The sequence below is a fragment of the Oryctolagus cuniculus genome, chromosome 15 (assembly GCF_051225735.1).
Source record: "Oryctolagus cuniculus isolate XC-2025 breed Fujian yellow rabbit chromosome 15, ASM5122573v1, whole genome shotgun sequence".
NCBI classification, from domain to species: domain Eukaryota; kingdom Metazoa; phylum Chordata; class Mammalia; order Lagomorpha; family Leporidae; genus Oryctolagus; species Oryctolagus cuniculus.
Window position 1 is genome coordinate 14963533 of NC_142881.1, and position 12927 is coordinate 14976459.

Sequence of the window (12927 nt, forward strand, 5' to 3'; positions counted from 1 at the left end):
CTATCATTGAATTTATTTCAAAAATGACATTTACACATGCTGTCAATTTATGTATTTTAGAATTTCTATGTGGAAAATCTGATTACTTCCTACTTTGTAGAATCCTAACAGATACATACCTATGTCATATGCCAGGAAATCGGCAGAAAAACATTTTGCACCGTTACTCAAGGAAGTGTCATTATGGGTATTTCCTCCAAAAATAAGCATAGCTCCATTGATAAGAACAGCTGAATGAAGGTATCTGGCAAACCCACTTTCTCTCAAAATAGTCCTACAGAATAAAATTTAAAAATGTATTACAAAAGATAAAAAGATCTTCCTGATTTAGTTATATTATATAAAGAACCTAATGTGCAAACAGAATTTTCCTTAGATTTGTTGGGGGGAAAATTTTTTAACATCTTAGAAATGATCTCAAAACTTCACATTTTAAAAAATATCTTAAGATTCCCAGTATTTTAAAATTCTTTGAGGAAACATAACAAACAGGTTTGTTAATACTCATAATAATGTTATTAACATTTCCATTTTATAAAATAAGGAAACAAATCTCAAAGTTGGAGGATAAAAACATCACCATTTTAAACACTAAAATAAGAAAAAGTTAAAGTAAATTTACTGTAAACTGTCTTTGGTTAAAAAAAACTATATAACTTATATAGGATCCTTAAATATGTTTTCTAAACTTTTTAAAGTATGACTTAACATGCACAAAAGTGCATGTAAATCTAAAACTCAATGATTTTCACAAGAAAAACACAACTAACACAACTAAGCAACCAACTCCCAGTTCGAAAACAAAAGAAGAAAAATTACTACTATTGTGCTTCTGACAATACAGACTTACTTTGCTACTTCTGTAGCTTACATAAATAGAATCATATAGATCACATTCATTTGTGTGCAGATTACTTTGCTCAAAATTGTTGACACATCTGTATTTTTGTGTATTTAAGTTATAATCAATGTATTTTTGAGAACACAAATGTTCTTTTAATTAAGATATAATTCTGAGAAAAAGTATTATAAATAGATGCTCATAATTATAATTGACATTAATGAATGAATATATAATAAAGGAACATGACAATATGCATCAACACTTCACAGTTACTCTATATAAAATCCTGGTACAAAGCATTAAAATGTAAACAGTTAGTATACATGTTATAGTTAATATGCCATATAAAGTATCTCCAAAACCATGTATTATAATACCAATTAATAGATAAAAAATATGAGGTTAACTTCTAGAGTGGGAAAATGGGGAGTTCCACACCCTCCCTTGGAAAGAATTATAGTTAGTTAATAAATAATAATAATAACAATGACATACAACAACAATCATTTATAATCTCAGAAAAGTTTACTATGAGCAAAAACAAAAAAATTTTTACTCAAGAATATCTATTAAATTTCAGTAAGAATAGTAATAATCTATGGTATCAGATAACAATATTTACTCCACTCCTTCCCCTCATACCTTGCCCACAAACACACAACGAGTTCAACCTGACAGAAGTCCCACCTCAGGTGGTTCCAGGCAAGTACACAAAGATCCTTTCTCTCTCAGCTCCCAGTCCAGGTGAGTGCAGTCTCACTAGGAGTGGCAGACTGCCAGCCAGTCATTCTCATGCTCCCAGCTCTGGGTTACAGCTCTACTCCATGAAAAAACATGAGAGGCTGGGTGCTCTTCCTCTACCCAGCCCCTCCTCAAGAGTTTTAACTGAATATGAGGCCCAGAAGGCTGAAAATACTGGAGTCCAATAATGTTTTCCTCACCTCACCCATAACGCAGAGGTTCCTTGCCAGAAGAGGCAAGCTGAGAAGACCAGAGATTACCATTCACATCCAATACTCTGCAATTAAGGCAGTGGTATGATTCCACAAGAAAGAAGCCACTAAGCCTAACCATATACAACTCTAAAACAGGGGCACAAAGATTGTCCCTACACTGCAGGGGATGCTTTCATCCCTTATCTAGCTACCTTCTTTATCTGATTAAGCATCCTGCTAATGAATTCTGGAAGGCAAAACACAGTTCAAGTGCTTGTGCCCCTATACCCACGTGGGAGACCTGGATGGAATTCTAGGTTCCTGGTGTAAGTAAGTAAGGGGCGGGGGGGAGGAGAGGGGAGAGAGGAGAGAGGAGGAGAGGAGAGAGGAGATAGGAGAGAGGGGAGAGAGGGGAGAAAGGGGGGAGAGAGGAGAGAGAGGGGAGAGGAGTGAGAGAGGGGGGAGAGGAGAGAGGGTAGAGAGGAGAGAGGGGAGAGAGGAGAGAGGAGAGAGAGGAGAGAGGGGAGAGAGGGCAGAGGATAGAGAGGAGAGAGGGTAGAGAGGAGAGAGGGGAGAGAGGGGAGAGAGGGGAGAGAGGAGAGAGGGGAGAGGAGAGAGAGAGGGGGGAGAGGAGAGAGGAGAGAGAAGGGAGAGGAGAGAGGGGAGAGAGGGGAGAGGAGAGAGGGGAGAGAGGGGAGAGGGGAGAGAGGGGAGAGAGGGGAGAGGAGAGAGGGTAGAGAGGGGAGAGGAGAGAGGGGAGAGAGGGGAGAGGAGAGAGGGGAGAGAGGGGAGAGGGGAGAGAGGGGAGAGAGGGGAGGGGAGAGAGGAGAGAGGGGAGAAGAGAGAGAGGAGAGAGAGGAGAGAGAGGGGAGAGAGGGGAGAGAGGGGAGAGGAGAGAGAGAGAGAGAGAGGGGAGAGGGGAGAGGAGAGAGGGGAGAGGAGAGAGGGGAGAGAGAGGAGAGAGGAGAGAGGGTAGAGAGGGTAGAGAGGGGAGAGGAGAGAGGGGAGAGAGGAGAGAGGGGAGAGGAGAGAGGGGAGAGGAGAGAGGGGAGAGGAGAGAGGGGAGAGGAGAGAGGAGAGAGGGGAGAGAGGAGAAAGGATAGAGAGGAGAGAGGAGAGGGGAGAGAGGAGAGAGGGGAGAAGAGAGAGAGGAGAGAGAGGAGAGAGGGGAGAGAGGGGAGAGAGGGGAGAGGAGAGAGAGAGAGAGAGAGGGGAGAGGAGAGAGGGGAGAGGAGAGAGGGGAGAGAGGGCAGAGGGTAGAGAGGAGAGAGAGGAGAGAGGGTAGAGAGGGGAGAGAGGGGAGAGAGGGGAGAGGAGAGAGGGGAGAGAGGGGAGAGAGGAGAGAGGGGAGAGGAGAGAGGGGAGAGGAGAGAGAGGGGAGAGGAGAGAGGAGAGAGGAGAGAGGGGAGAGGAGAGAGAGGGGAGAGGAGAGAGGGGAGAGAGGAGAGAGGATAGAGAGGAGAGAGGAGAAGGGAGAGAGGAGAGGGGAGAGAGGAGAGAGGGGAGAGGAGAGAGGAGAGAGAGGGGAGAGGAGACAGGGGAGAGAGGAGAGAGGGGAGAGAGGGGAGAGGAAGGGGAGAGAGGGGAGAGGAGAGAGAGGAGAGAGGGGAGAGAGGAGAGAGGATAGAGAGGAGAGAGGGGAGAGGGTAGAGAGAGGAGAGAGGGTAGAGAGAGGAGAGAGGGGAGAGGAGAGAGGGTAGAGAAGGGAGAGGATAGAGAGGAGAGAGGGGAGAGAGGAGAGAGGGGAGAGGGGAGAGAGGGGAGAGGAGAGAGGGGAGAGAGGAGAGAGGAGAGAGAGGAGAGAGGAGAGGGGAGAGAGGAGAGAGGGGAGAGGGTAGAGAGAGGAGAGAGAGGAGAGAGAGTAGAGAGAGGAGAGAGGGGAGAGGAGAGAGGGGAGAGGATAGAGAGGAGAGGGGAGAGGGGAGAGAGGGGAGAGGATAGAGAGGAGAGAGGGGAGAGGATAGAGGGGAGAGAGGAGAGGGGAGAGAGGGGAGAGGATAGAGAAGAGAGAGGGGAGAGGAGAGAGCGGAGAGGATAGAGAGGAGAGAGGAGAGGGGGGAGAGGAGAGAGGGGAGAGGAGAGAGAGAGGAGAGGATAGAGAGGAGAGAGGGGAGAGAGGAGAGAGGGGAGAGGAGAGGGGAGAGAGGGGAGAGGATAGAGAAGAGAGAGGGGAGAGGAGAGAGGGGAGAGGGGAGAGGGGGAGAGAGGGGAGAGGATAGAGAGGAGAGAGGAGAGGGGAGAGGGGAGAGAGGGGAGAGGATAGAGAAGAGAGAGGGGAGAGGAGAGAGCGGAGAGGATAGAGAGGAGAGAGGAGAGGGGAGGGGGGGAGAGGAGAGAGGGGAGAGGAGAGAGAAGGGAGAGGATAGAGAGGAGAGAGGGGAGAGAGGAGAGAGGAGAGAGGGGAGGGAGAGGAGAGAGGGGAGAGGATAGAGAGGAGAGAGGGGAGAGGGGAGAGAGGGGAGAGGATAGAGAGGAGAGAGGGGAGAGAGGAGAAAGGGGAGAGGGGAGAGAGGGGAGAGGGGAGAGGAGAGAGGAGAGAGGGGAGAGGATAGAGAGGGGAGAGGATAGAGAGGGGAGAGGAGAGAGGGGAGAAGGGAGGGGAGAGGAGAGGGGAGAGAGGGGAGAAGGGAAAGGGGATAGGGGAGAGAGGAGAGAGAAAAGAAAGGAAAGAAGAAAGAAAAAAGGAAAAGTAAAGGAAAGTTGCATCTCTCATCCAGCCTGTAGTGATGGGATCACCTGTAGTTATGGGATCATCCAGAACAGAAGCCAAAAGAACAAGTCAAATGATAACCCCGTATTCCAGCTAAACCATAAACTCTTTTTCAATAAGACCTACTCTATAAAGAAGGAACAACTGCACAAGATCGATAAATGTCAACAGAGGGACATAGGAAACATAAAGAAACAGGGTAGTATGATATCTCCAAAAGAACACAATAATTGTTCCAGAATTAGATCCTGAACTGAAGGAAATCTATGAAATGACAGATATACAATCCAAAATAATGGTTGTAAGGAAACTCAAAAAGATACAAGAGAACACAGATAGAAAGATTAAATAAATAAGGAAATCAATGAGTGACATGAATAAAAATATTACTAAGGAGATAGAATTTGTTAAGGACCAAATAGAAATTTTGGAGATTAAATCTTCAATCAGTGAAATAAAAAATGATTATGAGTTCTTTTTTTAAAAAATTATTTTATTTTAAAGGCAGAGTTACAGAGAGGCAGAGGAAGAGAGAGAGAAAAAAATGTCTTCCATCCGCTGGTTCACTCCCCAAATGTCTGCAGCAGCCGGAGCTGGACCACTTCGAAGCCAGGAACCAAGAGCTTCTGCTGGGTCTCCCACGTGGGTGCAGGGGTCCAAGGACTTGGACCATCTTCTACTGCTTTCTCAGGCCATACCAGAGAGCTGGGTGGGAAGTAGAGCAGCCGGAACTAGAACCAGAGCCCATATGGGATGCCAGTACTGGAGACAAGGATTCTACTGCTAAACCACAGCACCAGCCCCATTATGAGCATTAATAACAGAATAGACCAAATGGAAGAAAGAATTTTGACCTCAAGAACAAGAATGCTCGGCCGGCGCCGCGGCTCAATAGGCTAATCCTCCACCTAGCGGCACTGGCACACCAGGTTCTAGTCCTGGTCGGGGCGCCGGATTCTTTCCCGGTTGCCCCTCTTCCAGGCCAGCTCTCTGCTGTGGCCCAGGAAGGCAGTGGAGGATGGCCCAAGTGCTTGGGCCCTGCACCCCATGGGAGACCAGGAGAAGCACCTGGCTCCTGCCTTCGGATCAGCACGGTGCGCCAGCTGCAGCATGCTGCCCATGGTGGCCAACAGCAAAAAGGAAGACCTTTCTCTCTGTCTCTCTCTCACACTATCCACTCTGCCTGTCAAAAAAAAAAAAAAAAAAAAAAAAAAAAAAAAAAAAGAACAAGAATGCTGAAACAGAAGAGAATTAAAAACAATAAAGTCTACATGAAATACAGGATATTATTAAAAGATCAAATATTTATATTATAGGTATTCCTGAAGGAGAAGAAAAAGAAAAAGGCACTGAGAACCTGCTAAATGAAATGATAGTTGAAAATTTCCCAGGTCTTGGTAGACATGAACACCCAGATACAAGATAAAAAGAACCCAAGCAGGCTCAACCAAAACCAATCATCTCCAAGGCATATCATAGTCAAATTGTGAAAAGTTAAAGGAGAGAATCCTAAAGACAGTAAGAGGAAAGCACCAAGTCACATATGAAGGAAAACCAATTAGATTAACATCAGACTTCTCAGCAGAAACCTTACAGGCCAAAAGAGAGAAGGATGATATATTCAAGGTCTTAAAAGAAAAAAAAAAAAAACTTTCAGGGCCAGTGTTATGGCATAAAAGGTAAAGCCATCACCTGCAACATCGACATTCTATATGAGCACCAGTTTGAGTCTCAGGTGCTCCACTTCTAATCCAGCTATCTGCTCAGCTGTGGAAGATGGCCCAAGTCCTTGGGCACCTGACACATGCATGTGAGATGTGGAAAACGCTCCTGGTTACTGGCTTCACCCTGGCACAGCCCTGACAATTTGGCCATTTGAAGACTGAACAAATGGATGGAAGATTTCTCTCTGTCTCTCCCTCTCTCCCTATGATTTTAATTTAAAATAAATAAAAATAAATCTTTTAAAAAAACAGGGGTTGGCATTGTGGCATAGTGTGTAAAGTTGCCACCTGCAACACCAACATCCCACATGGGTGCCAGCTGGAGTCCCAGTTGCTCTACTTCTTATCTAGATCCCTGCTAATGCACCTCTGAAAGTGATAAAAGATGGCCCAGGTTCTTGGGCCCCTGCACCCACACGAGAGATGCAGATGAAACTCCTGAATCCTGGCTTCAGCCTGGCTCAGCTCCAGCTGTTGCAGACACTTGGGGAGTGTTGCAGCCGTTTGGGCAGTGAAGCAGTGGATGGAAGATCTTTCTGTCTTTCCCTCTCTCTCTGTAATTCTACCTGTCTAATAAATCTTAGAAAAGAAAAAACAACTTCCAATGAAAATATTACTTCCAGTGAAGCTATCCTTTAAAAGTGAAAGAGAAATAATTCATTTCCCAGATAAGCAAAAACACCACAACCAGGCCAAGCTTACAAGAAATCCTTAAGGGCCTCCTGCATTAGAAATAAATATAAAAACACATTACAGAAAAAAAATCACTAACAGAATAGGCAGAATTATTATTCAAACAACAAAATGACAGCTCTTAAGTTTTTATCTATCAGTAGTAACCTTGAATATAGATTAAATTCACCAACCAAAAGACTTAGGTTAGCTGAACAGATAAAAAACTATGGCCCCACTATATGCTACCTACAAAAAACTCAATTCACACACAAAGATAAACACAGACTAAAAATGGAGGACTAAAAAAAAAATACACCAGGCAAATGGAAACCAAAAACTAACAGGAGTAGCTATCCTGATATCATTGCAAAGCTGACAGTAAATCAAAAATTGAGCAGGATGGCAGAATAGGGAATGGCGTACTGTGCTAGGCAAGGGTTAAGTAGTAAAATACACACACACAAAGAAGTACATCCTCAGGGGAGAGTTAGAGAGAAAATCATAGTGGAAATTCTACAGAAGGAAGAGGAATGCCGTGGATCTGCGTGCAAGGTGTGGACATGCAGCACGAACACAGATACAACACAGGACTCCAGAAGATGCGTTCCCGAGAACTCGCCAGCTTTGGTGACTGAGGTGAGATCAAACTGCAGCAACCCGTGCCACTGCTGATATGGCAGAGGGAGAGGGTGGTGTGAGTACAGCCTGGAGCCCTAAGGGGGATATTACAAGATATTTCATACAACAGCTACAGAACACACACTCTTCTCATCAGCTCACAGAACATTTTCTAGGATAAACCACATATTAGGCTACAAACCAAGTGTCAGCAAATTTAAAAGGACTGAAATTACACCACATTTCTTCTCAGATCATAAAGTAATAAAGCTAGAAATCAACAGCAAGAAGAACAATATAATACTCATAAATTCTTGCAAATTAAACAGCATGCTATGAATATCAATGGGTCACTAAGGAAATCAAACACTTTCTTGAAATAAATGAAAATGAAAAAACAACATATCAAAATCTGTGGGATACAGAAAAAGCAGTATTAATTGGGTAGTTTATGCTATTACCATGCTGTTTTAATTAATATAGCTTTGTAGTATGCTTTGAAGTCAGGTATTGAGAGGCTTCCACATGCTCCACTTTCCATCCAGCTCCCTGCTGATGGCCTGGGAAAGCAGCAGAGGATGGTCCAACTCCTTGGGGCCCTGAACCCACATAGGAGCTCCAGAAGAAGCTCCTGGCTCCTGGCTTTGGATGGGCTCAGCTCTGGCCATTGTGGCCATTTGGGGAGGAAATCAGCAAATGGAAGACCTCTGTCTCTATCTCTCTCTGTAACTCTTTTTTATTTTATTTTTTTAGATTTGTTTATTTACTTGAAAGAGGTACACAGAGAGAGAAGCATAGGGAGAGAGAGAGAGAGAGAGAGGGGTCTTCCATCCCCTGATTCACTCCCCAGTTGGCCGCAACAGCTGGAACTGCACCATTCCGAAGCCAGAAGCCAGGAGCTTCTTCCGGGTCTCCAACGAGGGCAGCCAGGATTCTATCCGGTGCCCATATGGGATGCAAGTGCTCCTGGTGGTGGCTTTACCTGCTATGCCACAGCACCAGCCCCCGTCAGATGGAGGACCTCTCTCTCTCTCCCTCTCTCTCTCTCTCTGTGTACCTCTGACTTTCAAATAAATAAATAAACCTTTAAAAAAAAACTGCTGCTAGAAAATTTAAGCCTACATATGTGGTGGATATTATAGTTCTATTATACTACATGGGTCAACAACATAGCAGACATTGTCTTTGATCTTAGCAAAAAATAAATAAATAAATAAATAAAAACTGAGAAGGGTAGATGCTAGGAGGGATAGAGAGAGGTTACATAACAGTCACAAAATAAAGAAAGATAAGCATTAGCTTATATATCTTTCAGATATATTTCAAAATAACAAGAAGAGTCTGAAGGTTCCCAACACACAGCAAAGATAAATGTCTGAGGCAATGGAAATTCCTATTAATTACTCTGCTCATACACACTGCATTGAACTATTATACTGTACTCAAATGTACAATTATGTGATAATTAAAAAGTAAAAACATAAATATAAACATAAAAAACAAGATCAATATTTTAGGATCCTAAAAACAAATTCAGTAACAAAACTAACCTAACAAAGCCTGTAAGTATACACTTGTTCTCCTTTCAAACCCTAGCTTCTTAGAAAGACATAAAATTGGGCCATGGCTCACTAGGCTAATCCTCCGCCTTGCGGCGCCGGCACACCGGGTTCTAGTCCCAGTCAGGGCGCCGGATTCTGTCCCGGTTGCCCCTCTTCCAGGCCAGCTCTCTGCTGTGGCCAGGGAGTGCAGTGGAAGATGGCCCAAGTGCTAGGGCCCTGCACCCCATGGGAGACCAGGATAAGTACCTGGCTCCTGCCATCGGATCAGCACGGTGCACCACCCGCGGCGGCCATTAGAGGGTGAACCAACGGCAAAGGAAGACCTTTCTCTCTGTCTCTCTCTCTCTCACTGTCCACTCTGCCTGTCAAAAAAAAAAAAAAAAAAAAAAGACATAAAATTGGTCTGGCATTGTGGCGTCATGGGATAAGCCACTGCCTGCAGCACCAGCATCCCAATTCAACCCCAGTACAATTCCTAGCTGCTCCACTTCCCATCCTGCTAATGAGCCTGGGAAAGCAGGGGGAACAGCCCACATCCCTGGGTTTCTCCTCTCAATTGAGAGACCCGGATAAAGCCCCTGGCTCCTGGCATTGGCCTGGCCCAGCCTCAACCACTGCAGCCATTTTGAGGGGTGCACCAGAGGATGTAGGAGCTCTATGTCTCCTACTTTCTAACTCTGACTTACTCTTTCAAAAAAATAAACAAATTTTTAAGAAAATAAAGAATAAGACAGCAGAAATAAATTCAACTATATAAAAATAACATTAAATTGATAGTATTAAACATCCACATAAACAGCAGAGATTGTGAGAGAGAATTTAAAAAACAGGTTCTAAATATATACTCTCTAAATGTTATACACTTCAGCCTAAAAAAATACAAGTAGATTAGAAACAAAAAGATAAGAAATCAGTCTGACAATAAATATAAGAAAGCTGGAGTCACCATAATTATATCAAACAAAATAAACATTAAAACAAAAAAAGTCCTTAGAAATCAATAAGGACATTTATAATGATAAAAGTGTCTCTCCTTTAGGAAGATATAGCAACTATAAACATATATCCTAATCATAGAGCCCCAAAATCATGAAGCAAGTGACAAAAGAATAGAACAAATAGATCAATAACAGTATCAAGCTTTAATACCCCACATTCAAAAATGAATAAAACTATAAGATAAACAAGGAAATAGAATACTTGATTAATACCATAAATCAACTTTACCTAACATATGGAACACTGCACCCAACACCACCAAAATACACGTTCTCTTTAAATATGCATGGAACAGTCTGTAAAATAGACTATGGTAGTTCATTAAACAAACATCAACAAATTTGAAAAGCCTGACTTAATACAAAGTATATTACCTGATCACAATAGAAGAAAATTAGAAATCAGTAACAGAGAATTACTTGAGAAATTCACAAATATGAGAAAATGAAACAGCACATTCCAAAGTAAGCAAAGTAGAAGTGAAGAAGTCATAAGGATTTAAGAAAATACTTTGAAATGAATGAAAGACAAGACATAATAAAAAATATTAAAAACAGTACATGGAAGGAAACTTGTAGTTGTACACAAACACACATTTAAAGAGGAGAAAGATTCAAACCAATAACCTAAACTTCCAATTTAAAGACACTAGGGTGAAAAAGCAAACCAAAGCTATAATAAGCAGTAAAGGAAATAATAAAGATTATAAGAGAAGTTAATGAAAATAGAGAACAGAAAATCTAAGAAAATCAAAACCAAAATTTTTCTATGAAAAGATTTTAAAAATGACAAACCCTTACTAAATGGAAATGAAAAAGAAAGAAAACTGCAATTACTAAAATCAGGAATAAAACAAGAGACATAACCAACACTGTTACAGAAATAAATACATATGACAGAGACTCTGAATAACTGCAAGCCTTTATAAAATGCAAAAATAATACATTCCCAGAGACAAACAACTAAAAACTCCTGCATGAAAACAGAAAATTTAAATAAACCTTGAAGAGATTTAATTAGGAATTTTAAAACTTGCCATTAATAAAAGTGAGATACTGTTCCTTTCCACATAGAAATGGCTTCATTGATAAATTCTACCAAATATTTTACAAACTCTTCAAAAATATAGAGTAGGAGGGTTCATTTTTCAACTCAATATATGAAGTCAATATTATCTCAATAACAAAACCATTCAAAGATACCATGAAAGAAAAGAAAAGAAAGGAAAAGAAAGGGGAGAAGGAAGGAAGGAAACTACAAGAGAACTACAGACTAACATCTTATAAACATGGACACAAAAATCCTCAAGAAAATACTGACAAATCAAGCAAAATTATATATAAAATGACTTTTATACCATTGTGTATATTCATGGTTGGTTTAATATCTTAAAATAGATCAATGTAATAAATTTATGCATTGATATAAAGGACAAAAACCAAATGATCATCTCAACAGATGCAGAAATTTTTGACAAAATTCAATTCACAACAAAACAGAGACAAAAAGGAACTTCCTCAGCCTGAAAGGCTAAACATTGCCTCACTTGAAACAATATATTTATATTCTAATCCTCAGTTATGAATGCTATCTTTAAATCTGTCTTTGCAGATATAACTAAGAGTCTTGAGAAGATCATCTTAAATAATCTAGAGGGCCTAAATCTAATCACAAGTAACTTCATAAAAGACACAGAGACAGAGAGGACACAATGTGCCATTATATTTATGTTGTAGATGAGTACATTTCTGTTGTTTTAATTTGGTAATTTATTGTGGCTGCCAAAGACAACTAACACCACGACATCCATGAAAAAAAAAAAGCAAAATTTCATTGGGAATATTATAAGATTACCACCAAATCAGCAATACAAAGAAATCTGTTATTGCTACTTCGATTCCACATTGAACTGGAAGTTATAGCTGGGAAATAAGTAAGAAAACAATGGGGCCAACACTGTGGCACAGAGGGTTGACACCCTGGCCTGAAGCAACAGCGTCCCAAATGGGCACCGGTTCTAGTCCTGACTGCTCCTCTTCCGATCCAGCTCTCTGCTGTGGCCTGGGATAGCAGTGGAAGATGGTCCAAGTCTTTGGGCCCCTGCACCCATGTGGGAGAACCAAAGGAACCTCCTGGCTCCTGGCTTCGGATCTGCGCAACTCTGGCCATTGTGGCCATCTGGGGAGTGAACCTGTGAATAGAAGACTTCTCTCTCAGTCTCTCCCTCTCTCTGTAACTCTGTCTTTCAAATAAATAAATCTTAAAAAAGAAAACAAAACAAAAGTCACCCAGATTATTAGGATAGAAGTAAAACTATTGCTACTTAAAGACGACATTATCTTGAACAGAGAAACTGTAAAAAATCCAGTAAAGAGGGAGTGGCTCCAAGATGGTGGAATAGGGAGGGAGCTCACTGATAGTCCAGGAAAAGATAGTTTAATAAAAGTGGAGATGGTGAAGTATCAGGGAAGAGTTAGGGAATAAACTGCAGAGGGAACTCTTTGGGAATTAGAGGGACACAGTTGATCTACGTGGAGGACACGGGTGCCCACAGCTCCAGAGCCCAGCTGCCAAGAATCTTCTCCTCCACACCAGCACTGGAAACAGAGGTGAGGTGAAACCACAGGCAGTAAAGTGGCAGGGAGAGCCTAGAGGGAATGAGGCTAGAAGCCCTGTGGAGGAAAGTACAGCATAAACAGAGGAGAGAAAAAAACAAAAGGGACTGTATTGACATGATCCTCTCTCTCCACACACCTTACAAAGGCATGCGAGACAAAGAGCAGGTGCCATTTTGGACATATGTAACAGCTATGCCAGCTCGGGGCTATGCCCACCCTCAGCCAAGCAGAAAAACCTGACT

The 12927-nt window shown here is 42.3% G+C and overlaps 1 protein-coding gene across 7 annotated transcripts in view; it reads right to left on the reverse strand.

Moving 5' to 3' along the window:
• The window catches only part of ATRNL1 (attractin like 1), an 818312-nt gene that overhangs the window by 646271 nt on the left and 159114 nt on the right, over window positions 1-12927 (reverse strand). For all 7 annotated transcript variants that reach the window (XR_011382205.2, XM_089314254.1, XM_070057169.2 and 4 more), the window contains one exon: window positions 120-274. Coding sequence is in view for 6 of the 7 variants with exons in the window: in XM_089314254.1 (XP_089170380.1) it covers window positions 120-274 (155 nt within the window). In the remaining variant the exon portion in view is untranslated. The remainder of the gene's footprint in view (window positions 1-119; window positions 275-12927) is intronic.